Raw genomic sequence first — 27968 nt, forward strand, 5'->3', positions numbered from 1 at the left:
GGGACTTAGGGATTGCCCTCTTCAAAGATAACGGATGAAAGGAGTCAAAGTTTGTACACCTCCATTCCCCATCAGGAGGGAATGGAGGTAATATAACATGTTCTCCACACCCACTCAGATTTTGATAACCATCAATGTGATTTTCTTATGTCTCTCTTGCAGGTGGTACTGACCATGAATTATTTTCTTTTTGGTGATGTTTTTTACGAACAGGTCCGGGGGACGACAATGGGCTCGAACGTGGCCCATGTTATGCGAACCTCTTCATAAAGGCATATGAGGAGGCTTTCGTCTATACACATCCGTTATTCCATGCTTATGCGAGGATGTGGGTAAGAAATATTGATGATGTTTTTCTTTTGTGGGTGGGGCCACATTCGAGCCTTGATGCCTTTATCCTGGACCTGCACGGAAAGTATCCTTTTATTAAGTTAACATCACACGTCAGTGACAGCTGCATTGATTTTTTGGATGTCAGAGTCAAGTGTGGAGAGGGAAGGTTTGATATTGATCTCTTTAGGAAACCAACGGATAGAAATTCCACTCTATACTTTGACTCCTTTCATTCGTTATCTTTGAAGAGTGCAATCCCTAAGTCCCAAATATTGAGGGTTGAAAGAATAGTTTCCAATCCTGACTCATGTGATCTGCGGGTGGAGAAACTGAGGGACAGATTCAGAGAGAGGGGTTACCCGGAAGGGGTTCTGAAAGCGAGGGATAAGGGCCAGAGGGGTGGGAAAAAGAAAAAGAGGAAAGAGAATAGTGGCAGAATTCCGTTTATCTCAAGGTTCAGTACAATTTCAAATCAGATTAAGGGAATTATACAACAGAGATGGCCCATTCTGAGGTAAGGCCTTCCGAGGGTTCCTGAAATTAGGGATCCTCCTTTGTTCTCCTTCAGACGGGCACCCTCCCTTAGCTACAAGTTGGTGAGGTCAGATCTGGGCCCTTCAAGGGATAGTGTAACAGGTGTAAGACGAAGGGGTACTTTTCCATGCAGAGATTGCACACAGTGCGGGAATGTTTTGGGTGGTGATTCGGTCCGACACCCTCTGAGTAGGGCAGCCATCCGGGGGGTCAACTGACACTGCATTGAGGGGCCCAGTGCTTCTGGGTGCCCTGGGCCCCCCAGAGCGCTGTAAGGGCCGCATGTGCTGGCTGCGGGCCTGTGGCTCACTAACCAGCACTGAGAGAAGAGTGACATCAGTGCTTGAACATGGGGAGCAGATGAGTGAGCCCGCTACAGCGGACTTGCTATACTGGGGCACCACCTATATCTGGCTACAGGCTACCTATACTGGGCTACCAACTATACCTGGCTAGCTATACTGGGGCACCACCTATACTCTGCTACTTATACTGGGGCCCCTATAGCTTGCTACCTATACTGGGGGCACCTGTACCTGGCTAACCTATACTGGGCACCCATACCAGGCTACCTATACTGGGGGCAACTATACCAGGCTACCTATACCAGGGCACCACCTATAGTTGAATACCTATACTGGAGGCATCTGTATCTTGTTGGCCTATACTGGGGCACCAGCTATATCAGGCTACCTATACTGGTGGCATTTACACCAGGATACCTATACTGGGGCACCATCTATAGCTGGCTACTTATACTGAGGGAACCTATACCTGGCTACCTATAATGGGGGCACCTATACCTGGCTAGGGCAGGGGGATGAGCTGAGACAGAAGGGGACAAGAGGTAACACAGGGGGATAAAAGAGGCACGGGGGGAACAGAGGCGGACAAAAGAGGCACAGGGAGAAAAGAGATCAGACGGGAACATGAGGTCACACAGAGGGACACAAAAGAGGGGCACAAACTGAGGTAAGACAGTGGGGGACAAAAGAGCCACAGAAAGAAAAGAGGGTACAAAAGAGAACGGATAAAGGATAAGAACGGACCTACAAGTCCCTATCTCATTTGTTAACCGGGGACTACCTGTATTTTGCTAGTATTTGGCTCCACCCACCACATGCCATGGTATCGCCCACTTTTTGTCACATCATGCTGTGCATGCCGCTTTCTTCAGTTTTGGAGCCACTTAAATTTTTTGTCACAGCGCACTTCCCTCACGGACACGGGGGTGGGGTTGGCGGGCACAGCAACTAGTGAGTGGGCCTAGGGAGGGGTGGGGGGGCCATGGCCTGATGATGTGTGAGGGGCCTCAAAATTTCTGATGGCAGCCCTGCCCTCTGAGTGGAAATGAATTCCCACTAAAAGGTTTTTTCGATTGTAACTCTAAATTTGTAGTCTATTGTATAAAGTGCCCAGGTGGGTTACTTTATGTGGGTCAGACCACTCAGAGGGTGAAGGACAGAATCTCCGCCCATAAATTCGCAATTAGAAAAAACGAAAGGAACAGGCAGTCTCCACCCATTCGACAGAAAGGTCACATGGAGTGGCATCATTACAGTTTCAGGTGTTGCAGCAGATTCATAGACCCAGGACGGGTGAGGATCATCTAAAATTACTGTTAAAAACAGAAGCTTGGTGGGTCAGAGAGTTGGGGACTCTGCATCCTCAGGGATTAAATCGAGAATATGATCTGTTACCAGTATTGTGATTTAACTTTATTAAATACTGTGAAGGTTATTTGCCATATTGCAGCCCTCTCTGCAAATATTTTTCACTATTTTTGTCAATTAGCTATTGTTTTTATTAATTCCCTTATTCCCCGTTTTTATAAAATGTTTATAATAAAATTCTCTTTTATCTTCTAGGACAGTGGTTCCCAACCTTTCTGAAGTCGTGACACATCACGCCAAACGTTCAGATCTCCGTGACACATCAAATACGTATAATAGAAAAATACTAATAATAGTGACAAAATGGATTTAAAAAAACACATTATCCTTAAATACCTTAAAAATAAAGCCTAGAGCCTTTCACGAATATTAATAAAAATCATTTGTTTTTCAATGCGCCACAATCTAGTTTCGGATTTAATAGTGGTAGCTGCTAATCAGTGATTGCTGCTGCTGTTGACACAGTGATAACTGCTGCTACTGGTACAATGCTAATGATAGTGATTGCTGCATAGTAATTGCAGCTGGGGCCATGCTACAGTCCAAAGATCTGGTTGCCACAACCAAATAACTAAAGCTCTTTAAAACATAGCTCTTTTATTAAAAAAGTAGCATATGGAGGCTGTATCTCAGTCTGCCTTTCAACAAGCTGAACTGCCCCTAAATACATGCAACAGACACCATCACCCAAGCTAAAGCTGTGAAACCACTGTATCAGACATAATGTTCTCATTCCCACCCCGAACCTGACTAGAATTGCCCACCTCTAATATGCATAGTCTTCAAGTACAGATTGATTGTGCTAAAGGAGAAAAAAAAAAACAGGTACTTACATTTAGTCAGCCAGCTATGAGTCCACAACTGTTCACAAACTCCCGCTGTCAGTGCATGGGGCACTAGCTTCTGTAATCTGATTCAATCAGGAGGGTGATCATGTGGTCCCAAACTACATTACCCATAGTGCTACAGTGCCGTGGGGACTGTAAAATAAGAGCCAAGATAATAGGCTCAAGGGAGCATTCTGGAACCGCCCACCCCTCTACCACATCGTAGCTCTCACCAATGAGCAAGAAAGACCTATCAAAACCACCCACTCTACTAGTATACTAAGTTTTATGCTAATCACCTGCTGGGGGTGTGATGTAACATGCCCGCCCACCTGTCGCGTCCCTGTCTCAACAGCTAGCACATGATTGGATCCACCGTTGGAGGAGTGGCAGAAATACTACAGCCATCTCCTCCGTGGTTTAATGCCTACTATTGGACTCCAAAGGCAGAACGGCGACACATACCCGACGTTGCCGCGACACATGTATGTGTCGCGACACATGGGTTGGGAACCACTGTTCTAGGAGAACAAAATGGGAGAATTTAACGTACAATAGTACACAATACCTATGGGCTTTGCCATTTTTGCTTTGCTATCTCCAGGGCCGGATTTAAAGCTCAGGAGCCTATAGGCACAGAAGTTCTGGCGCCCTAAACTCCGCCCATCAGCACAGGCCACGCCTCCACCCAGTCACGCCCCCATCCCTTATGAAATAAAACCATACAAGGTAATGCAGATATTGCCAAAGACAAGTATACCAACAATATGCTGATATTACTAATGACACACAATTAACCAAACATAGGCCAACATTACCAACAACAACCAGATAATACAAGGGCAGACAGTGGATGGTAGATTTTAGTACTAAGCAGGTCATAACAGTTAGAAAAGCAGCAGGTGACAGATGACAATCAGTGGTAAATAGTGGGTACACAATTATTAGGTGGTTGCTCCCCCTTTCCTCTGTGTGGTCAGTATAAAATGTAATCTCCAGGCACTACGGTGAAAAGGAAGGGAGGGGGTGTCACCTCTTCCATCCCATCCAAACAGCAGAGCACAAATACCTACTCAAAGTCCAGGTACTCAAGTCTCCTATTCACTGCAGCCATTCAGCATGCAGCAATGTTTCTACATAGGCTCCCGATGTCACATGACATGCATTTCAAACCCTGATGGAGGAATGCAGCAGCATGAATGGCAGCAGTGAAGAAGACAAGATGACCCAGAACTGAAGTTGGTATTTATTCGCCGCTGTTCTGCTATTTGGATGGGGGAAGAGAGGTGGGCCCTGTTAGTCCCCAGGCCCCTCTGCATTCACAGGACTAGTGGAGGCAATGGTTATGCCACTTTCTGCCTGGGGTCTAGATGCTACCTGCCCCTTATAAATCTTTACTGTGGCCTAGGCAGCATCCCCCTCCCCTGCCTGTTAAAGTACAGGGTGGAGCACAAAAGACCGGCCCAGCGGCCTGTCATGAGCGCAAGTTACCGGCAAATGTCAGCCAGCCTGTTCTTGTGTACCTCTTGCTTTATCCCTGCTGTGGGTGCCCTCTTTATTGAAGCCTGTATCGCTTGCATTTGCGTATGAGAGCAATAGCCATACAGCGGCAAATACAAGTGACACAGGCTTTAATATAGCCAGAGAGGACTCACAGAAGGGATTGACAAGAGGCGCACAGGGACTGGCCAGCATTTGCCTGTAAAGTCATGCTCGTGGCAGGAAGCAGGACCCCTCTTTTGCGTGCCAGTGCCACCCTGTATAAACCCTATATAGTATACCCTAGAGTCTAGGGCCTAGACAACCCCCCCCCCCCATAAAGCCTACCTCCTTCCAACCTCCTTTCCCTCTTAGGGCACTAAATAGCCCCAGGCAATACCCTGTCCCCCTTCCCCAAGCAGAATGTGGCCAGGCACACATGCGCACACACACAGACATACATGCACACACACAGAAAAACATGCACACACACATACACACACAGACACACATGACACATGTACACAGACACTCATGCACACACACAGACACACGAAACATGCACACAGACACACACGTACACAGTCACTCATGCACACACACAGACAGATGTACATAGACACTCATGCATGCACACACACGTACACAGTCACTCATGCACACACACAGACACACATGACACATGCACACACAGACACACAGACACTCATACACACACACACACACGTGCACAGACAATCATACACACACACACACGTACACAGACACTCATGCACACACACAGATACACATGAGACATGCGCGCGCGCACACACACACAAACATGTACACAGACACTCATGCACACACACATGACACGTGCACACACAGACAGTCATGCATGCACATACACACACACATGCACACACACAGACACACATGACACATGCGCGCACACACACAAACACATGCACACAGACACTCATGCACACACACATGACACGTCACGTGCACACACAGAAACCCCCCCCCCCCCCCCCCACCTCATTTAAGCAGATAGAAAGGAGAAAAATAAATACATCACCAAACACTTGTGTCGCAGGTATCACTCTGTCACAAGCTCTTTCCGGCTGGGGCTGCAGCACTAAAAGGACTGACCTGCCGATGGAGAAAGCAGCTGCTTCCCCACACGTGGTTGCAATGCCGGGCACCTGCAGCATGCAGCAGAGAAGTTATTCGGCCAGTGCGGGCTTCCCCCTTACCATGCCTATGATTCCCGGCAGCACGTACATTTTTACAGAAGCGACCAGCGTGTTCTCCCCCGTGGCCGCTTCATGCCCACAAACACTATGCAGTGCACAGCAGTCCAAGGGCAAATCAACAGCCGCCGCAGACATTCGTCCAACTAGTGGGACCCAATCACGCTGAGAGCGACGGGAGAGCAAGCGGACCAGGGCAGGAATGATTAATATTGCACTCTAATGCTGCTGAGACGGGCGGGAAAGCAAACGGACCAGGGCAGGCATGATTAACATTGCGCTCTAATGCAGCCGAGATGGCGAGCGGGCCAGGGCAGGCATGATCGGCTGATGTTAAGGGGAGAACCGAACACACGGAGCGGACGGGAGAGCGACCCGGCCTGGGCAAGCATGAATTACATTGCGCTCCCATGCGGCTGATGAGGGGAGACTCGATCACGTGGAGCGGGCGGGAGAGCGAACCGGCTGGGACAGGGATGAGTCACACTGTGCTCCCCAGTATTCCCTCACATAAAGGAGCCGCCTCTGACCTTTAAGGCGCCTGTAGGCACGTGCCTACAGTGCCTTATGGTAAATCCGGCCCTGGCTATCTCTCTAAAAACCTAATAATGGCAGTGTTAATGTGTCCAGTAGGACTCACATGCCTATTGGTGGTCAATGAGAGTTTATAGCAAAACAATTCTTGATGTGCATTCTCCTTTGTATCCACTAGATGGCACTTATTACAATTTACGCAGGCGCATGCGGCTGATGTGACGTTTTTTGACGGATGACGTCAATGCGTCTTACGTGGTAATGGTGCGACATTTTTGACGCGTCAATGCAACCTTTTTGACGCATTAGTGCGACGTTTTCGACGCACCGTCTTGTGATTGGAGGATGTAACGTTCTGGATACTCCCATTTGACGTTTTTGGGCGCCCTTTTTTGAATTTTCTTGTTCAGATATGTGATTGGATGGTGCTCCCAGTTCTCCATCAGGTCCACCTCTGTAGTGATTGGTCATGGCTTAGGGGGGAGGGGTATAAATAGGGTATAGGCAGATAATGGTGACATGCTATCACTTGACAAAGAACGGTTGATCCGTTCGAAATGGCGACAGTCCGTTGCGAGCAGAATTGGGCTGCAATGAAGCCGTAACCTATCCTTGAGGAGATCTATCTTTATGCATCTGTATGCAGCTAAGAGCTATTACTACTACTGAGCTATAGTTACATTGTGGAAGACCGGATGTCATGGCTATTCTTTGTTCACACTTTTTATGAATAAATAACCTGCTTTTTAAGAATCGGCAAGTGCTGGTCATTTTTTTTTGCTTGTAATGTTAATGTAATGTGGATATAATAATGCTAACATTTGTATAGTGTTTTTCTCCTTAGAGCTGCAGCCACCAACGGTGTGCTTAATAGGCCACTGTGCAATGTTAGGAAGTTTTGCCCAAGGGCTTCTTACTGAATAGATATCGGCTTCAGCCAGGATTTTAATCCTGGTCTCCTATGCCAGATACAGTACACTACCCAACAAGAAACATATTCTACAAATAGTGCTTTGCCACTGTCCTTAACCATCAATACTTACATTCCTGGGCATGGTCAGTGACGAAAGTCCCTGACTATTCATCACTGCTTCTCTGGCCATTAGAAGACCTCCCAGGGGGTATGAGTAGCACATGTTGAGAACTTAGAGGCTAGAGTACCCAATCAGGTTTCACCTGTTAAATGGATCAGAGGTTCCGATTGGCTGCTTTGAGAAACTGCTTCACTTGCATTTATTTTGACAAATAGCACCTCCGTGAGTGTCAAAGCCTTTCAGTTGTTTGAGTAAAGTGGTGGTGGCTCTATTAAATCTAAGAAAATATACATAACGTTCTATTTTAATCACGAAACTGTAACTTCTATGATCAGTGGAATGTATGCTTCATCATGTTTGTTGCAGGTAGGGTTCAAGGTTCAAGCTAAAGATAATGTAAGAACACATTGGAGACAATTCTGCTTGCTTCTGTTGTGGATATGGAAAGAGGCAAGCAGCTTCAGCATCCATCACAGCATCACCCTCCCCAACATATTTACATTTTTCTCAAACACGTTACCTACATACATGGACAGCAGAGGAAATGTTTGTTCATTATTAAACTTTATTTTTTTATGTTCATTATACATTGAAAAAACCTAAATATAATAATAAATAATTAAAATTAGGATAATAGATTTAATATATAAAATGAATATTTACAATTCATAAATAATATCAATCAACATTCCACATCTTTGGTTTTAAAGTAAGTGCTAAACATGTTTTCCGTTAAATACATGAAATGACATAAATAAATAAAACCGTTTATATTTCTCTGTATTGCACTGTTCTTTAAAATAACCAGTAAGCATCTTACTACTTTACGTTTGTCAGTTGTGCAAACAACAACTTCGTTACATCACACCACAGTATTGCCTAGGCAGTTCTCTTAGCAGACTTTTAACACTTCCTAGTCCAAATGCCTGCTACATTCCTGATGCTGTACTGAACTGAATTATTAGTACCTTAATAGTGATATCAATTTTATTAAAAAAAAAAAAAAAAAAGATTGGTGCAGTCTTAATGTACACTATCTGATATCTCCCCTCTCATCCACCATTGCCACCAATACCTGCTCCCAACAGTTTACTCCTGCAGGTACCAGGAGTTTGGCACTAACAGTAGTGTGGAGTTTGTTCACATATTTGTATCACAGTGCTCAATCCAGTCACTCTACAGTTCTGAATCACAACAGTCCATCTCTCCACTGAAATAAATGAAGAGGTATCTGTGGTGCTGCACCATGCACTCTAAGTAAACACTGGATTGGCTGATGTGAGCACAAGGCTCATGATGGCTGCCATTGCATACAGGTTAAAGAGGAATGCTACTGAATATACTATAATGAAAACCATGGCTTATTTTTACAATATTACTTTATAAATTACTTAGTCAATGATTGCCCATTGTAAACATTTTCATTACCCTAATTTACATTCTGAAAATGATCACAGGTGGCACCATCTTTACTGCTGGCAGGTGCGTCACTGTGGAATGTTTGTTTACTGTGAGTACCAAAGTCAGTAGAAACAGTACCTGCTCTCCCAGAATGCTTTGGGGAGAATTACAAATAACTTAGGCTAAACAACACTAAGGGGATGGGGCTACATACCAACTCACAGCAATATATAGATATTAGGAAGTGTTTCTAATGCTGAAACCAGGAAAACTACAGAAAAGTGGGTATCCTCATTAATTGACTATAGTCTACTATATGTCACTGGAGTTCCTCTTTAACAGCGGGGGGGAGGAGGTTTGTATGAATAGGATTACCTGGATCTCAATGCATGACTTTACACAGTGTACTTAATATTACATCTACCTTTCAAGTATGTCTATCCTTTTAATATAAACACTGGCTGCAATGGTAAGCCATAGACTTCACTATAGGTATGTTTGCAAAGATGGCAGTTAGCTTTAGCACGGTTATAGTAACACAATGGAAACTGGTATGAGCATTCCCATTTAGCACCCAAGCTGTGTGGCCTGTTATGGGGGTAGTTGGACACCTTTTTTTCCCTGCATTGATCACATTTCAATAAGCAGCTTTATAGGCCATCCTTTTCACTTTGAAGTCTGTCTACTAAGAATTGTCTAAAATAGGCATCTTCTAAATAAACCTCTGGATACCAGAAGTGAAATGTTATTTGCTCTGCAGACTACTGAAAAAAAATCCCACCTCCTGCAAAAAACTGCAGAGTTACAGACAGTTCTGACATTATATTCTTTTTTTGGCTTAGTCAGATTCTCAAGGTGTGACATATTATTAATTCACCATTCAGTTCCTCTTGAATCTTATGGTTTTAATCTGATTTTTTTTGTTTCTCTTTTAAATAAGCTATAAATAACAAATACAATAGCAAATATTTGGCAATGAGAATAGCATTTACAATTCAAATTAAAAATAAATCTCTACAACTACAATTCTACAATCATTTCTCATATTTGTGTTCTCTTCAATTCTTTACACACTATGGGCTGGTGCACACCAGAGCGGTTCTGGAGCGTTTTTTAAAACGCTTGCAGGGGGAAAACCGCTTGGCTAATGAAAGTGAATGAGCTGGTGCTCACCAGAGCAGCTCGTTTTTTCCACAAATGCAAACTTGGGGGCTGCAGCATTTTTTAGATTTCTGAGGCGTTTCTGCCTCAATGTAAAGTATAGGAAAGTGGAAAACTGCTCTGAAAAACGCTAGATCAGAAAGGTTTTCCAGACTTTTTGTTACAGAAGCTGTTCAGTAACAGCTTTACTGTAACAATATTTGAAATGTGCTGCACAAAAACGCTCCAAAAAACGCTAGGCATGTTTAGAAAACCTCCCTAAACATGCCTAGAATCGCTCTGAAATCTGCTTCAAAAACCTCTAGCGTTTTGCGGATCTGCTAGAGGTTTTTGGTGTGCACTGGCCTTAGTAAAGTGCCTAGAGTTAAAAAAAATATTGCTGTGACTTTAAGTGGAATTTAAACAAAGTGCTATTAGCCTGACAGTCATGTTATGACAGTGTCACTGTTTTGCCATTCACAGGTAGCCTCATGGTAAACACCTTTCTGATAAGTAACGTAAATGGAGAAGGTTCACGCTATACTAATTTCTGATTATTTTACCTATAAAAAGGGACACAGGGGGACAAACAAGGACACAAAGGGGCAAAAAGGGGCACGGAGGAGGACACAATGGAGGACAACAGAGGACACAGAAGGACACAAAGGGGCAAAGAGGAGGACACAAGGGGGGACAGAGGAGGACACAGAGGGACACAAGAGGTACAAGGGGGGATACAAGAGGTTCAAGGGGGCACAGTAATTGGAGAAAAACATCTACAAGGCGCCCTGCACCATGGATGCACCAGGTTTAGTATACATTTTTCCCCTGGTTCTTGTCCTCTAAACCTTAAGATTTTTAGTCCAGAGCAGCTCTCTATCCACATACACACAATTCCCCTAGTCCCTGTATCCTCAGCTTCTGTACCAGGCTATTTGTTTGCAATTTCTACCCCTCAGCTAAGAAATGACAGTTTTAGTCTGATTGGTGGTTTTGGATATATTCTTCATTTTCGTATCATACGTTGTTCTCTTTGTAGCGACACACATCTCTACTTTCCTTATTACCATATGTGTGCAGCTTTAAAAAAAAACAACCAAAAAACAAAAGAAGTATTACCTCCTCTCATTCACATATACAAGATTTCTCATGAGGCTCACCTCTCTTTTGGAATTTCCTTTCAAAACACACTCTCCAACCTTTAAAATCTTTAAGCGCTCCCTTAAAACTCACTTTTTTCATACAAGCATTCATTCTAACTTAGGCCATTCCTCTTGAACCTTTGACCACGTTACGATCCCTATTAAATATAACCTAAAAACACACTGCCTCTAAGTACACACATATTACCATACCTCTTGTCTCCTCCTTATTCCTTAAAATTGTGAGCTCATGAAGGCCGGGTTCTCAGCATTTTTTTTGTCTTGAAAGTAATTACTATTGTGCCCACCAATTTTGTATTATGTATTTTGTGTATACAATTGTCTATATTTTTGTGTGCCTATATTTGTCTCTTACTCTCTACAGCACCATGGAAAATGTTAGCACTTTATAAATTATTATTAATAATTATTATATAATCACATAAAAAAACTTCATCTTCCTACCCCTGTTTCCATAATTGGTTTAGTTCTGTAACATTTTTAGCTAGCCTGAAGGTCTTGCATACCATCCCAGACAATATATAGTTTACAGCAAGCAATTTGAGCAGTCACTGTAGTCAGAGACTCCCCCTGATGACTGCGTATAATGTTTTCAGCAACTCCAGTCAGGAACAATGTAACAGCAGCTTCACTGGCATTACTAAGGGTGCACATTGAACAGTAAAGCCATTCATCACAATAGCAGATGTTTGGGTGCCGAAAAGGGTGAGACAATAGGAATGATGCAGGAAAGGCCGGTAAATTTGCAATGTGCAGGTACTACTACTGCATGACAATTTTACCTGTAATAATGCGAAAGGAATACTGTCCATTACACTGTTAGTACCATGCCACCATGGCAATGTGCACATTGTCCTAGCAATGCGCATTGCATTAATAGTGTAAGGGGTAGTGCTGTCCTGGCAATAGGACCAGTATAATTTCCATGCACTGTGTCCCACTCTTTCCCAGTCTTTCTTGCCTCAGGTCCTTAAGTGCTAATTTTACATAATAATTGAGCTAGTTATATCTTCAAATTTTACTTGCAGTTTACTGATAGTTTGAACAGAGGCGCCAATACAGGATAAAATTTGTTAAAAGCTGTTTAAAAGAGGAAGTACTGGTGGACTTACCACAGAGCACTGGAGTAACTGAATCATTTTATTGTTGACTATTAATCAACAGAATCTATGTCTACTTTGAGGAGGTAAGTCCACCACTACCTCCTCTTTTAAAAAGCTTTAAACAAATTGTATCCTGTATTGGCGCCTCTATTCAAACTGTCAGTATATTGCACCCTTTGTGGAGGGGTGTTTGCCTTTTCTTTCTGATCTACAGAGAGCGACTTCGTAACCTGAGTGGAGTCAGGTCTAATCTCCCCACCTGCCTACAAAGTGGTAGCCTAATTGGCAACCCTTGTTTGTGAGTATATTTCATTTGTGTTCACATAACCCCCATTTTACATCTCAACATACTACAGTATATTGGCTCTCGGAGTCCCCTTTTGTGTTTACTTGCAGTTGTCATTGAAGGTAGTCTCTGATTATGAATTTCAGCACCACATGCAAGGCTCCTGATGTTCAGGTTTAACACAGGTCTTTTTAACAATCAAGTTCTAGGCAGCTGTTAATCCCTTGTGCAAGGAAATAATTTGCTACAGCGGTAAAATGATGCAATGTAGGATATGGTGAAACCATTGTCTTAGAGCCTTTTACCGTCATCCTCTAGTAGCTGGTAAAGAACAGTTCTTGTCATTTTCACGCTTTGTATAAATAAAAATCCTCAGTGTTTCCGACCAATAAAGGCAGCAGCTTTCTTTGTAAAACTATTTGGCACATGGAAGAAGTGCAAGAAACCTCAGATTTACCATTTTGCTTAGTGTTAATGTCTACGCTTACTTCTCTTCCTTCTATTTGGAAGCACTTTCTCTAATTCCTCAGTGACATTGCTTAAGGAATCTTTGTAAATATGTGATATCACACAACAATACACCTTTTTTTCGTATATGGTTGCTGGGGGTAAATCCACGTCAGTATCCGCAGTATTCCGTTTTGTTATAAGTGTTTGGATGTTGGATCGCAGTGCTTCAATGCTTCTCATAGCTTGTTGGATCATTTCCGTGTGTGATAATTCTTCTGTGTGGATTTCATCATCATGCAGCAAGGCATCAAAGGCGTTGTAGAAACGTAGCAAGTTCCGCTCCAACTCTTTCAGTAACGCAGTCTTGTTCTTGAAATTATTCATCACTGGTTTTGTAAACCAAGGCAGGGGCTGAGAACATTCACTCTTAGATAGACCATGTTCTGTTAGCTAAAAAATAGAAAGAAAATGTCAATATTCAATTTCTTTGTACTTTGAGATAGTCTTATTTTAGTTATGTTACATCTTATTATGAGCATGCTAGTTTTATCGCTGACTTGAAAAACTCAATACTAGTTTTTTACTATCCATATTCACCTGCTCTTGAAGAGTTGGAGTCTAAAATTCTGAACCTAAGTGGTGGCTTTCTTTGGGGTGTCCTGTCCACATGTCTGCCACTGCACCATATGGTATATTTATGGCAAATCCAATAGATATAGGCATCTCTGAGTTGTTGTATCTATGCAGGGCTGGCCTTTGCCCTGAGTTGTCACTCAGGGCACCACAATATTCTTCTTTAAAGGGGTGCAGAGGCCTCTTTGAAACTCCAACCCCAGACCGGTGTGAAGCTCCGCCCCAACTGGAGCCAGGCATTGACCAGCACAGCATGGATATTTGCACCAGAACAAGACCCACACCCTGAGAGAAAAGCAGAGCAGTAGATTTAAGAGGTCACCTTCTCACTCTTTCCTCACTGTCCTCAGTCTGCCCCTTCTATACTCCCCAGCAACCTCAGTAACCTCTCTCCCCCCTTAGCCACAATAGCCTTCAGTCCCCATTGCAGGCTCTTTATAAACCCCTCTCTCCGCACCCCCCCCCCCTTCATTCTCAGTATCCTAACTCTCTCTCCTCCAGACTTTCAGTAAGCCCCCTTTCTCCTTACCCATCCGCTTGCATCTTCAGTGGCCTCCACCCTTTGAGTGGAAGAGGTGAGGAGGTGGACATTGTACCCAGCCTGTGCTTAGCCAAGATAACCAAGCACTCCATATACATGCTGGACCCGGCTGCCTGCCTTCAGCCAAGAAACATCTAGCATGGTGTACAAGGACTAAGGTACACTGTAAATTAAGCATGTATCCTTAATGATATGAACCAGTACATAGGATGCATCTGTTTTTATTGTAAGTGCAAAGATGAATACATTCTAGTTTTCCATTTTTCTTTCTAAATGTGGAAATTGTAATGAGCACTTTATAATTTGAGATTGATACGTTAAATTATCAGTTTTGCTATTGAAGTATGGTACATTTCAGCAGTCTTACTATGGAGCTGTGGTTTGCTACTCAAAATAAAAAAAAAACCTGAATTTAAACTTTGCAATAAACACTTTCAAAAGCAGCTTCAAATGTAACTGCTGCTAGCACTAAGACAATTCTTATATCTAATAAGTCATATGCAGCAGAAAGTGTCAATCAGAGTTATTATTTTGGTAAACTTTTCAATGCCAAGATATTTTATATATGTGTCTCTATAAAGTAATGATTTCAGTAAATCTGTTTACAGAAGACAGTTGATTAGTCACACTCTTAGTGCACAACCTTGTTTGTGCTGATGAATATTTCTCTACACTGCTGCTAGTGATGTGAAGTTTAGGGCATATACTGACCCGTTTGACAGGCACAAATCAGTTTGAGAATAGGCCCTACAGTATACATCCTAACGCTTAGGGGCGTAACTACAAATCATGTGGGCCCCCAAGCAAAACTTTGCGGGCTCTCCAATGTTCAGACCTTTTCCCTCACCTATCCCTGGTGACCCTCACAGCCTGGGGTCCATCTTACAAGCATCCTAAAACAAGTGTGGACATCATAATCTTCACACCCATAACAAGTGTAGCTTCAAAAACACCTGATCTGAAGGATGGACCTCTCTATTGGAGGGAGTGAAGTAGTAGTTGGAGCCCCCTTACAGCTCTGGGCCCCCCTGCGGTCACAGGGGCCGCTCCCTTGTAGTTATGCCCCTGCTAGCGCTAGAGAGAATGGCCCATATCCTATTAACTTTTCTCCTGAGTTTTCTCCAAGGAAATGTTTTAAAATCTTATCAATAAAATACCTTTAAAGCTCCCACCATTGAAGAAAATGCCCAAACAAGTTTGGTATTACTTTTTTTAACTACAGTGGGATGCAAAAGTTTGGGCAACCTTGTTAATTGTCATGATTTTCATGTATAAATCGTTGGTTGTAAAAATGTCAGTTAAATATATCATATAGGAGACACACACAGTGATATTTGAGAAGTGAAATAAAGTTTTTTGGATTTACAGAAAGTGTGCAATAATTGTTTAAATAAAATTAGGCAGGTGCAAAAATGTGGGCACTGTTGTCATTTTATTGATTGCAAAACCTTTAGAACGAATTATTGGAACTCAAATTGGCTTGGTAAGCTCAGTGACCCCTGACCTACATACACAGGTGAATCCAATTATGAGAAAGAGTATTTAAGTAGGTAAATTGTAAGTTTCTCTCCTCTTTTAATTTTCTCTGAAGAGTAGCAACACGGGGGTCTCAAAACAACTCTCAAATCATCTGAAGACAAAGATTGTTCACCATCATGGTTTAGGGGAAGGATACAGAAAGCTGTCTCAGAGATTTCAGCTGTCTGTTTCCACAGTTAGGAACAAATTGAGGAAATGGAAGACCAGTTCAAGTTAAGGCTCGAAGTGGCAGACCAAGAAAAATCTCAGATAAACAGAAGCGATGAATGGTGAGAACAGTTAGAGTCAACCCACATACCTGCACCAAAGACCTACAACATTATCTTGCTGCAGATGGAGTCACTGTGCATTGTTCAACTATTTGGCGCACTTTACACAAGGAGATGCTGTATGGGAGAGTAATGCAGAGGAAGCCTTTTCTTCGCCCACAGCACAAACAGAGCCGCTTGAGGTATGATAAAGCACATTTGGGCAAGCCAGCTTCATTTTGGAATAAGGTGTTGTGGACTGATGAAACTAAAATTGAGTTATTTGGGCATAAGAAGAGGCGTTATGCATGGAGGAAAAACAACACAGCATTCCAAGAAAAACACCTGCTACGTACAGTAAAATATGGTGGTGGTACCATCATGCTGTAGGGCTGTGTGGCCAGTGCAGGGACTAGGAATCTTGTCAAAGTTGATGGACGCATGGATTCCACTCAGTATCAGCAGATTCTGGAGACCAATGTCCAGGAATCAGTGACAAAGCTGAAGCTGCGCCGGGGCTGGATCTTTCAACAAGACAACGACCCTAAACACTGCTCAAAATCCACTCATGCAGAGGAACAAGTACAACATTCTGGAATGGCCATCTCAGTCCCCAGACCTGAATATAATTGAAAATCTGTGGTGTGAGTTAGAAAGCTGTCCATGCTCGGAAGCCATCAAACCTGAATGAACTAGAGAAGTTTTGTAAAGAGGAATGGTCCAAAATACCTTCAACCAGAATCCAGACTCTCATCGGAACCTACAGGAAGTGTTTAGAGGCTGTAATTTCTGCAAAAGGAAGATTTACTAAATATTGATTTCATTTCTTTTTTTGTGGTGCCCAAATTTATGCACCTGCCTAATTTTGTTTAAACAATTAATGCACACCTTCTGTAAATCCAATAAACTTAATTTCCCTTCTCAAATATCACTGTGTGTGTGTCTCCTATATGACACATTTAACTGACATTTTTTATCGTAACAACCAACGATTTATACAGAAAAATCATGACAATTAACAAGGTTGCCCAAACTTTTGCATCTCACTGTACTTTGTAGTACACTTTCAACTGCTAAGTGCTGAAAAGTTATTTTTAAGATGAGATGAATAATTACCATCTTTGAAAAAAACTCAGGAGAGAAAGACAATTGGATAAAGGCCAATATGCACAGCATTCTAGACTGAACACTCCCCAAACCGCTTTACAGAGGATGCCATAATGCAGAGTAACAAATAATTACACCATGATTCATGGCCCATAGGCACCAATGTTAAGTCTTTGAGTTAGTGGCTACGGCAGGTAATTTTGGTGCTGGATGTGCCAGAGTTCAGCCATAGTATAGCCAAACACTGGCTAGCAGTGGTAGCTCTGGAGTTCAGCTACCATGTAGCCAAGCTCTAGCTGACTGCAGTGGAGGAGTTCAGCTACCATGTACCCAAATCCTTGTATATTAGCAGCAGTAGCACCAGAGATCAGCTACTGTGTCCAGAAAAATGGGTAGTGGTGATGACACCAAGTAGTGGCGGTGACTACGGTGATGTCATTGGTGGAGTCTGGCTACTGTGTATCCTAACTCCGGGTAGCAATGGTAAGTGCTGTTAGCAGTGTTGGATAGCATCAGTGTTAATGTTGGGAATAGGTGAGGGAAGGCTAGTGTAAGGCATAAGTAGGGAGCAGGTTAACATTAGCCATAGATGGGGGAGGTTAGTGTGAGAATACAATAAAATGGGGTGATAGTAGAATATCAGTGATATTTCTAATATTCTACTATTGGCAATATCTTGCCCAAATTGCCATGCAGCACTTTCACATGTACATTGCAGCAGAAAATGTGTGTGGGTGTGTAAAGCAAAGCACACTTTAGAGATAAAGAAAGAACATGTGTAGCCGAACAATCTCTCCCAGCATGCTCTGTGAAATCACGCTGGATATTATGGTCATGCTTGTGCCCACATTCCACCCAAGTCTTAGGCACCCACGGTAAATTGGACTTACAGAATTGTCGGCAAGCTGTTCAGCATAATGTTGCATTTCCTTTGCTTTGTTATAGATCTGCTCGATGGTTGCATTTTTGTTGCAGTGCACTGGAAAAGCGAGTAGCATTGAGATCCCGTAAAGGAAACCTGAGAAATAAAACAAAACAATGATTCTATTGCTTACATTTTAAGTTTGATGTTGTGACATAAAAAAGTGCCTTAGCTTTAAGGTGGCCACACACGATACAATAAAATGATCCGATTTTACGGTAATTCGATAAAAACGATCGGATCTCCCAAAAAAATCTAAAGCTTTTTTTTCATTCGACTGAAAAATCCGATCGGATTTCCCGTTTTCTTCTATTTTAATCGATCCGGAATGCCAGATATTTTTCTTCAATCATTCTAAAGATTGTATGGTGTGTGTTGGATTGTCAATTTATTAATATACATACCCTTGCAATTTTGTCAGAGTTTCCAATCATTTTTATCATAATTGGGGGAAAAATTGAACATACATGTGTGGTGCATTGGTCATATTTTTGAAATGATACAATCAGTCAGAAAAATTGATTGCAATTCTTAAATTGAACAGATATTTAAAAAATTGTATGGTGTGTGGCCACCTTTAGACTTATGTTTCTCATATAGGCTTCTCTATTCAAGAAACCTTGCATGAGGCTGAAGAAGAAGTTTCACCACACATTACCTGTTGGCTCTAGAACACTAAAACAGGTATTTTCTGGCTCTGGAAAACTAAAGCACCTTGGGGATGTTTCATACAAGTGGTTCATCTGTATTACCAAGACAAGACACTAGCCCCAGCTGACCATGTGATGTGTAACCTACAAAACATGCACTGTTGCTGAGAAGAGGTTTGAGAAACACACTGCTCCTGATGCTTTCCACTCATTCCTGTAACGAATGGTGTCAGCACTCAGAGAGAATCTGATTATTGGTGCTCTGCAGTATCACCAAGAATGCAGATATATACCTGATTATTGATGATCTGCAGAATCACTGATAATACAGATATATTGCTAACCTCTGGACACCTATAGGTATGTGAGTGTTTGGTGTAACAGTAGTACTTTGAGTAATGCACCTGCTGAGCAGGTGATCATAGGCAGTAAAGGAATACTGCTCTTGAGGGCACAGGAACCTTCCAGCAGCCTGAGACTCTCCAAGGGGTGGAGTCAGGCTGGAGATAGGAAGGACCAGAGAGTGAGTGACACCTGAAGGTGGATTTCACTATCTGATCTGGAGACTATCTCTTAAGAGGAGAGATAGCTCTCGAGGTCGGGCACGCCTGGTCGGCAACACACGGACAGATTAAGTGCAAAGACAGAAGGCTGATTCGGTATCCTAGGCAAGCAGGGTCTGGCAACGGAATATCAGATATGCGAGGTACCGAATCAGAGATCAAAGGGATAGTCAGGAAAGCAGTAAGTCATAACAGATATCAACAATGCCTAGTCTGGGTGTGAGGTCCTTGGTCTCTACACCCTGGAACTAGTCTGATGAATAACAGATAGATAACACAAGTTCCCTAGTCTGGTGTGAGGTCCGTGGTCTCTACACCCTGGAACTAGTCTGATGAATAACAGATTGATAACGCGAGTTCCCTAGTCTGGGTGTGAGGTCCATGGTCTCTACACCCTGGAACTAGTCTGATTAATAACAGATTGATAACGCAAGTCCCCTAGTCTGGGTGTGAGGTCCGTGGTCTCTACACCCTGGAACTAGTCTGAAGTATAACAGATGGATAACACAAGTTCCCTAATCTGGGTGGGAGTTCCGTGGTCTCTACACCCTGGAACTAGTCTAAGCATAAACAGAATAACAGTACAAGTAATCTGGCTCAGTGTGAATTACCAGGTCCACCTGGTTCAAACTCACTGTTGGATCTGACTAAGGTCTGAGTGCTTCCACGTAGTGTTCGCAACGGCAGACAACTTGAGACTGGCCAGCAGTAACTATATATGGAGTAGTGCTCTCCGGCACCACCCCTAATCGATCAACCAATAGTAACCTGCTCTGGAGTCAGCTGATCGGCATGATCAGCTGATCTCTCCTTGCCCAGTATAAGAGTTCTGCCTCTCAGCGTGCGCGCGCGTATTCCTAAGCCTGTGTGCACTAACAGACTCAGCCACACCAGACACATGCTGCCGCGTGCAAACCGCCGTGCTGGACGTGGAAGCAGCCGCCTTACTGTTGTTACATGCGGCGGCTTTTCCGCGTTCTGCCCTGTTACCAGACGCACGCTTCCGCGTGCAAACCGCTGCATTGAACGCAGAATCCGCCACCTCCTCAGCAGCACACGCGGCGGCTTTTCCGCGTTCTCTCACAATTCCCTGTTATTTTGTTACTACACATCAACTTTTAGCAGTGACTGCATAGAATGTGAGTGAATGTGAATGACTGCATACGGTGTTAGTGAATGGGAATGACTGCATACGGTGTGAGTGAATGTGAATGACTGCATTCAGTGTGAATGAATGTGAATTACTGCATACGGTGTGAGTGAATGTGAATGACTGCATACGGTGTGAGTGAATGGGAATGACTGCATACAGTGTAAATGAATGTGAATGGCTGCATTCAGTGTGAATGAATGTGAATGACTGCATACGGTGTGAGTGAATGTGAATGACTGCATACGGTGTGAGTGAATGGGAATGACTGCATCCGGTGTGAGTGAATGTGAATGACTGCATCCGGTGTGAGTGAATGTGAATGACTGCATCCGGTGTGAGTGAATGTGAATGACTGCATACAGTGTGAGTGAATGTTAATGACTGCATACAGTGTGAATGAATATGAATGACTGCATACAGTGTGAATGAATGTGAATGACTGCATACGGTGTGAATGACTGCATCCGGTGTGAGTGAATGTGAATGACTGCATACAGTGTGAATGAATGTGAATGACTGCATACGCTGTGAATGAATGTGAATGACTGCAACCGGTGTGAGTGAATGTGAATGACTGCATCCGGTGTGAGTGAATGTGAATGACTGCATACGGTGTGAGTGAATGTGAATGACTGCATACGGTGTGAATGAATGTGAATGACTGCATACAGTGTGAATGAATGTGAATGACTGCATACTCTGTGAATGAATGTGAATGACTGCATCCGGTGTGAGTGAATGTGAATGACTGCATCCGATGTGAGTGAATGTGAATGACTGCATACGGTGTGAGTGAATGTGAATGACTGCATACGGTGTGAATGAATGTGAATGACTGCATACGGTGTGAATGAATGTGAATGACTGCATACAGTGTGAATGAATGTGAATGACTGCATACGCTGTGAATGAATGTGAATGACTGCAACCGGTGTGAGTGAATGTGAATGACTGCATCCGGTGTGAGTGAATGTAAATGACTGCATACGGTGTGAATGAATGTGAATGACTGCATACAGTGTAAGTGAATGTGAATGACTGCATACGGTGTGAGTGAATGTGAATGACTGCATACGGTGTGAATGAATGTGAATGACTGCATACAGTGTAAGTGAATGTGAATGACTGCATACGGTGTGAGTGAATGTGAATGACTGCATACAGTGTGAGTGAATGTGAATGACTGCATACGGTGTGAGTGAATGTGAATGACTGCATACGGTGTGAGTGAATGTGAATGACTGCATACGGTGTGAGTGAATGTGAATGACTGCATACAGTGTAAGTGAATGTGAATGACTGCATACGGTGTGAATGTTGCTCTGACAAGTATCTGCAAGGAGGAGATTTATGGCTCATTTGAATGAATGTCTTGGTGGTTTTCCTGTCAAGAAACTGTTTCCCAACCGTGTGGAACAACACCCAGTTGGGACCGTCAGCTAGAGTATGCTGAAGTGTTTTATAGCTGCGTTAGATCAATATCACATTTGCCAGTTGACAAATGCCTTTTAAATACATTCACTACTATGTGTATTAGTGTGTGAAATAGTGTGTATGAGACGGTGTATATGTGTATGCCATTGATTACGATATCAAGCTTCAGACGTGAGCAATATCGAAATTGTTCTTATATGTCATTGCTACACATCCGCTGTGCACAGCCTCAGTGATTGCATGGCATTGCTGGTCATATAGGTCTGAGTCACATTCTTTGGAAGCATTGTAGAAGTTAGTCTATTAGTCATCATATCCTTTGTCTATAGCACTATTTATTATTTCTGCCTGTTTTGCAATATTTCCATGCTCCGGCATGTTAAAACTGCTGCTCATCTTTTTATAATAAAGAGAATATTTCATCATTGACTGACTACATAGACCAATGTTATATAACAGACAATTACAGACCCTTAGCTCCATAATGCCAAATGACAGGATTGCATTTTAATGAATATCCACAGTGGACCATTTCAACTGTGCTTCACAAAGATCCCACGTTTTTTTTTTTTTTATATATATAGTTTCTTTTTATACAGCTCCCAACACACAGCCAGGGAAGTAACATATTACAACAACCCAACACACCAAATTTAGGTAGCAAGCCCCCCCCCCCCCCATCCTTAGGTAGCCCTTGAGTAACGGTAGCCAGAGGAAACCCCTAGGTAGACTCCTTTATAGGTAGCTCCCCTAACCAGCATAGGTAGCCAGGATTAGTGCCCCCCCTCTTCCAGTGTAGGTAGCCAGTGATGACCCCCGTATAGGTAGCCAGAAGTAGTCCCCTCAGTATAGGTAGCCATAGGGTCCCCTATATAGATAGCAAGAAGTAGTCCCCACAGTATAGGTACACCCCCATGAGCAGCTGCTAGGGTGATCCCTACACCACTGTATCAATAACAATATTACTTATTTTACACTATATTGTAGGTACCAATTAACTGCAAAGATCTGGGATCTTTGTATAAATTGTTGGAGGATGATAGGTGAATTAGTGGTTTGCAATTTGATGACCATTGGGTCATCAAATTGCAAACCTACCCCTCACCCATCATCCTCCCACAATTTATACAAAGATCCCAGATCTTTGCGGTTAATTGGTACTTACAATATTGACATTGACAGATAGAGACACATAGAGATGTTGACATATGCAGCACATTGACATATAGAGACATTGACATATGCTACACATTGACAGATAGAGACATATAGAGGCGTTGATATATGCTGCACACTGACAGATAGAGACATATAGAGACGTTGATATATGCTGCACATTGACATATAGAGACATATAGAGACATTGACATATGCTGCACTTTGACAGATAGAGACATATAGAGACATTGACATATGCTGCACTTTGACAGATAGAGACACATAGAGATGTTGACATATGCAGCACATTGACAGATAGAGACATATAGAGACATATAGAGACGTTGATATATGCTGCACATTGACAGATAGAGACATATAGAGACATTGACATATGCTGTACATTGACATATAGAGACATATAGAGAAATTGACATATGCTGCACTTTGACAGATAGAAACATATAGAGAAATTGACATATGCTGCACTTTGACAGATAGAAACATATAGAGAAATTGACATATGCAGCACATTGACAGATAGAGACATATAGAGACGTTGATATATGCTGCACATTGACAGATAGAGACATATAGAGACATTGACATATGCTGTACATTGACATATAGAGACATATAGAGAAATTGACATATGCTGCACTTTGACAGATAGAAACATATAGAGAAATTGACATATGCTGCTCTTTGACAGATAGAAACATATAGAGAAATTGACATATGCTGCACATTGGCAGATAGAGACATATAGAGACGTTGATATATGCTGCACATTGACAGATAGAGACATATAGAGATGTTGATATATGCTGCATATTGACAGATAGAGACATATAGAGACATTGACATATGCTGCACATTGACAGATAGAGACATATAGAGATGTTGATATATGCTGCACATTGACATATAGAGACATATAGAGAAATTGACATATGCTGCACATTGACAGATAGAGACATATAGAGACATTGACATATGCTGCACATTGACAGATAGAGATATATAGAGATGTTGATATATGCTGCACATTGACAGATAGAGACATATAGAGACATTGACATATGCTACACATTGACAGATAGAGACATATAGAGACATTGACATATGCTGCACATTGACAGATAGAGACATATAGAGATGTTGACATTAAAAATATAACAAGGACTGTCCTTCTTGAAGTTTCAGCATCAGATAATAGAAAACAAGGGGTTATTTTTGGGAAGCAGGTAGAAATAAAAGGTTGCAGTTTTTGGTGTGTTCAGATTTTCAGGTTATTTTAGAGGTTTTTTTTTTTTGTGGGAAGGAAAGAAACCATTCATATAAACCACCAAGGAAGTATGAGGTAATGATAATGATGAAGGAGGAAGTTTTGGTAAGTGACAGCTACAACTAAACCTCAATAACGCCTTTTTTGCTGTAATGAGCACAGTATGTGCCTTTAAGAGGCTTAGCAGTAGCCCTTTGCCGCCAGCATGAGTCAGGGCTGGTACACACTAGCAGCGCCAGTGAATTTAAAACCTCTCACTGGTGTAATGTGTGAGTTCTCACTTAATTGATGTATTTTTTTTAATAACTCATAGCATTAAATTGGCAAGAGCTTTACAAATCACTAGAGCTTAAAAAGCACTAGTAGTGTGAACCAGCCCACAGGTCTAGTTTGGTTTAAAGGATACAAGAGTTAAACTATTTATTAAAGACAATAGTGGGAAAGAGGCGCCCTGGTTGGATAAAAGCATCTAAAAACTGCTTAAAAACGAAAAAATAATATGAGGTGGCTTACCTCAATGACGAAATCTTTGTGTATAACAAAAGATTTTTTATTTAGCACAGGCAACGCGTTTCGCAGGCCTGAGCCTGCTTCATCAGGCCAATAGCAGTGCCAAATGAAAGAATCAATAGGGAGCCTCTCTCTCTCTCTATTTTATAAAGATGGGGAGCAGGCATGTATTAGATGTCATTCTTATGCCCCCCCCCCTTTCTCCTCCGTCCCCCTCCATTGTAGTCTAAATCCTTTGCTGCAGCTCAGTCCAGAGTTGGGCAGAACTGCACAGGCATGTGGCCAGGAGCACTCTGCGCATGTGCACGATGGTACAATGCTGTAATCGTGCCGTTGAGTGCACATGCAGAGCACTTCTGGCCTGCTTGCCTGTGCACTACCGCCCGACTCCGGAGACCTGGACCGAGCTGCGGCGGAGGATTTAGACTACAAAGGAGAGGGACATAGGAGAATGGGGGGAGCGGTGGGCATAAGAATGGAATCTAATTCATGCCTGCTGCCCCTGTTTTTAATAAATAGTTCAGCTCTGGATTTCTTTAAGGTTTTTCCATCAACCCTCTTCCATCTCCGGACGTTGCCCTGACACGAGTTGTCTAAAACTAGACTACTTGTGCAGGGCTGCTAAAAGGTTAAGAGTGCTGCCATTTTTTTTTTTTGCAAAAAAAATAGTTTGAGAAATGTGCTCTCCATTATCTATGAATAGATGGAATTTACCAATATATTTTAAAAGCAGTCTTGTTATTGATTTAGACACTGATGACATTACATATTATGTCATAATTTACAAAGTGCGTAGAAGTGTCTGATAAAAGTATTAGGAAATGATAATAGGAATAGCAGATGACCATACCATCATTAGTCAATATAAACTGCAACTTAACATAAACATCCTGGCTAACTCTCCCACTGGATCTTGCTAAGTCAGTACACAGCTGCCGTCAAGTAGTTTACACTGGTTACTCAAGCAGCTGATTTTGCCAGCAGAGGAACCCTGAAATGAGGGTAATATGGAGGCTGCTATATTTATACCAGTTACCTGGTAGTCATGCTGATCCTGATATGGAGGCTGCCATATTTATTTCATTTTAAACCATACCAGTTGTCTGGCAGTCCTGCTGATTTCTTTGGCTGCAGAAGTGTCTGAATCACACAACTAAAACAGGCATGCAGGTAATCCAGTCAGACTTCAGTCAGAAACATCTCATCTGCTTGTTCAGAGTCTGTGGCTAAAGCCTGGTACAGACTCCTAATTTTGATTGGCCAATGATTGGCCAATTTTACCACCTCCATGTATTATAAGGGTCAACAGATTTTGAATACTATGAACAGATTTTACAGGTAAACTCTCATACTGCATGGAAGTAGTTAAATTGGCCAATCAGTGGCCAATGAAAATTGGAAGTGTGTACCAGGCTTAAAAGGATTAGAGATAGAGGATTAACAGAACAGTCAGGCAATTTGCAATGTTCAAAGCAGACCTGAACTCAGAACTTCATACAGCTTAAAAATGGTTTCTTTGCTACAGCTGATGCACATCCTAAAATAAATCTACATAGTTTCTACTTCCGGCTTTCATGAAAGCAGACATACAGTATTGTTAACATCCTGTGCTTTCATATGAGCTTATCTGCTGTGGCAGTCAGCTGACACAGGGGAGAGATTAAATTACATTCTGTGATTAGACACAAATGAGAGGGAATTAGACAGGCTAAACTCTCTAAATACATACAGGGTGCATTTCCTTATCTTTCCCTTCTGTCCTGTGCAAGAATTCAAGTCCACTTTAAAAGAAAATAAATATGTCCGCTTCCATATCCCCCTCACTCCAGGTGTGCTTTAAGGAAAAAAACAGGGGCCCACCAAATTTTCCTCTTTTATCTTACAGGCTCCTGTTTCTAATTTAACTAGGTTAACAGTTATAAATAAATGCTTATGCTTTACTAGTTTTGATTAAATAATGTTTGTTTTTTTGTATAAGATTTGGTGGGTGCTAGCATTCACCAGGCCCCTAGACTCTCTCCAAGCCCTAAGCAACTGCCTAAGTTTGCCTTGCGGTTAATCTAGCTCTGTAAGAGATGTGTCAGCATTGCACTTTTTAAATAAAAACTGGCATTCTCCATCAATGACCAGTTGATATTTTGTTTAAATACTGATCGTGAATGTTCTAGTTTTTGCTAGTTTGTCAATAGATTTGAAGCTCATGTCAAATAGAATATGTTATGAATTATCTCTGGTTTAATAGACATGCTCAGTATATCCAAAACTAAGAATACACAATTTTGTTGACTTCCAGTTTGCAGAAAAAGTCAAACATTTTCATTACTGTGGGAAAAACCCCGTGAGTCAGTGTAGTGAGCAGTGCATCTTGGTTTAAATAGATCTTTAAAATTCCGAGAAGAGTTCAGTTTTTTTCTTCAGTAGTACAAAGTTATATATACAGTAATATTAATTCAATGCTCAGTGCTATTTTGTTGTGACCTCAAGCTAAATCTGTTTATAAGTGTAATTACATAAATTGGGGGAAAAGATAATATCTTCAGGTATTAATTACTGACAATGTTCCTGTTAGGGGGTGTGCTCTTTATTACCTGTCATAATTCCTGTCAACAACATAGAGAATGAGATAACATCTTAAGAAATGAAAACAAAAAAAGGACACTTTAATTGGGATTTGTACCCTTTACCCAAATCTATTCAAAGCTAAAAAGTTCAGACTAGAGTCTCCCTTTAAAGTTAACTTTAATATTTGTGTATTTGGAAGATATAAGGTCAAGATATTGAAAGCACAGCAAGGTTGCATAGTATAAAGTCAGTTTGTCATTTTGGCAGACAGCAACGTCAAATAAAAATGTACAAGGAGATCTAACGTTATACGTGACAATGTATGTCACATATGTAGGACAACAGTATTGCAGCACAAGACAAAATGGAACATACCTAATAATCGTTCAGGTTTTCCAAATCCCCAGACCATTCTAAGCGTAGCTATAGTAAGCTTACTCTTGAGTGTGTGATTAGAAGTGTTTA

General features: G+C 42.1%; 1 protein-coding gene and 1 long non-coding RNA gene across 2 annotated transcripts in view; both read right to left on the bottom strand.

Moving 5' to 3' along the window:
- The window catches only part of LOC137521346 (uncharacterized), a 485899-nt gene that overhangs the window by 378530 nt on the left and 79401 nt on the right, over nucleotides 1-27968 (bottom strand). The window lies entirely within an intron of this gene.
- LOC137561796 (uncharacterized) lies at nucleotides 306-27946 on the bottom strand. The gene is made up of 5 exons (XM_068273157.1): nucleotides 27879-27946; nucleotides 18154-18281; nucleotides 13234-13645; nucleotides 3833-3888; nucleotides 306-404 (listed from the first exon to the last, which is right to left on the bottom strand). Exons 1-5 carry the CDS (start codon nucleotides 27913-27915, stop codon nucleotides 306-308), a joined length of 732 nt encoding a protein of 243 aa, XP_068129258.1. The 5' UTR covers nucleotides 27916-27946.

The sequence above is a fragment of the Hyperolius riggenbachi genome, chromosome 1, assembly GCF_040937935.1.
Source record: "Hyperolius riggenbachi isolate aHypRig1 chromosome 1, aHypRig1.pri, whole genome shotgun sequence".
NCBI lineage: Eukaryota > Metazoa > Chordata > Amphibia > Anura > Hyperoliidae > Hyperolius > Hyperolius riggenbachi.

Excerpts from the sequence above, each read along its gene's own strand:
- LOC137561796 (XM_068273157.1), bottom strand. The coding sequence starts at position 27,915 with ATGGTCTGGGGATTTGGAAAACCTGAACGATTATTAG. Across the intron at positions 18,282-27,878 it reads AAAACCTGAACGATTATTAG|GTTTCCTTTACGGGATCTCA; the intron begins GTATGTTCCATT and ends TTTATTTCTCAG. Across the intron at positions 405-3,832 it reads ATGTGTCGCGGCAACGTCGG|GTCCAGGATAAAGGCATCAA; the intron begins GTATGTGTCGCC and ends CTTTCCGTGCAG.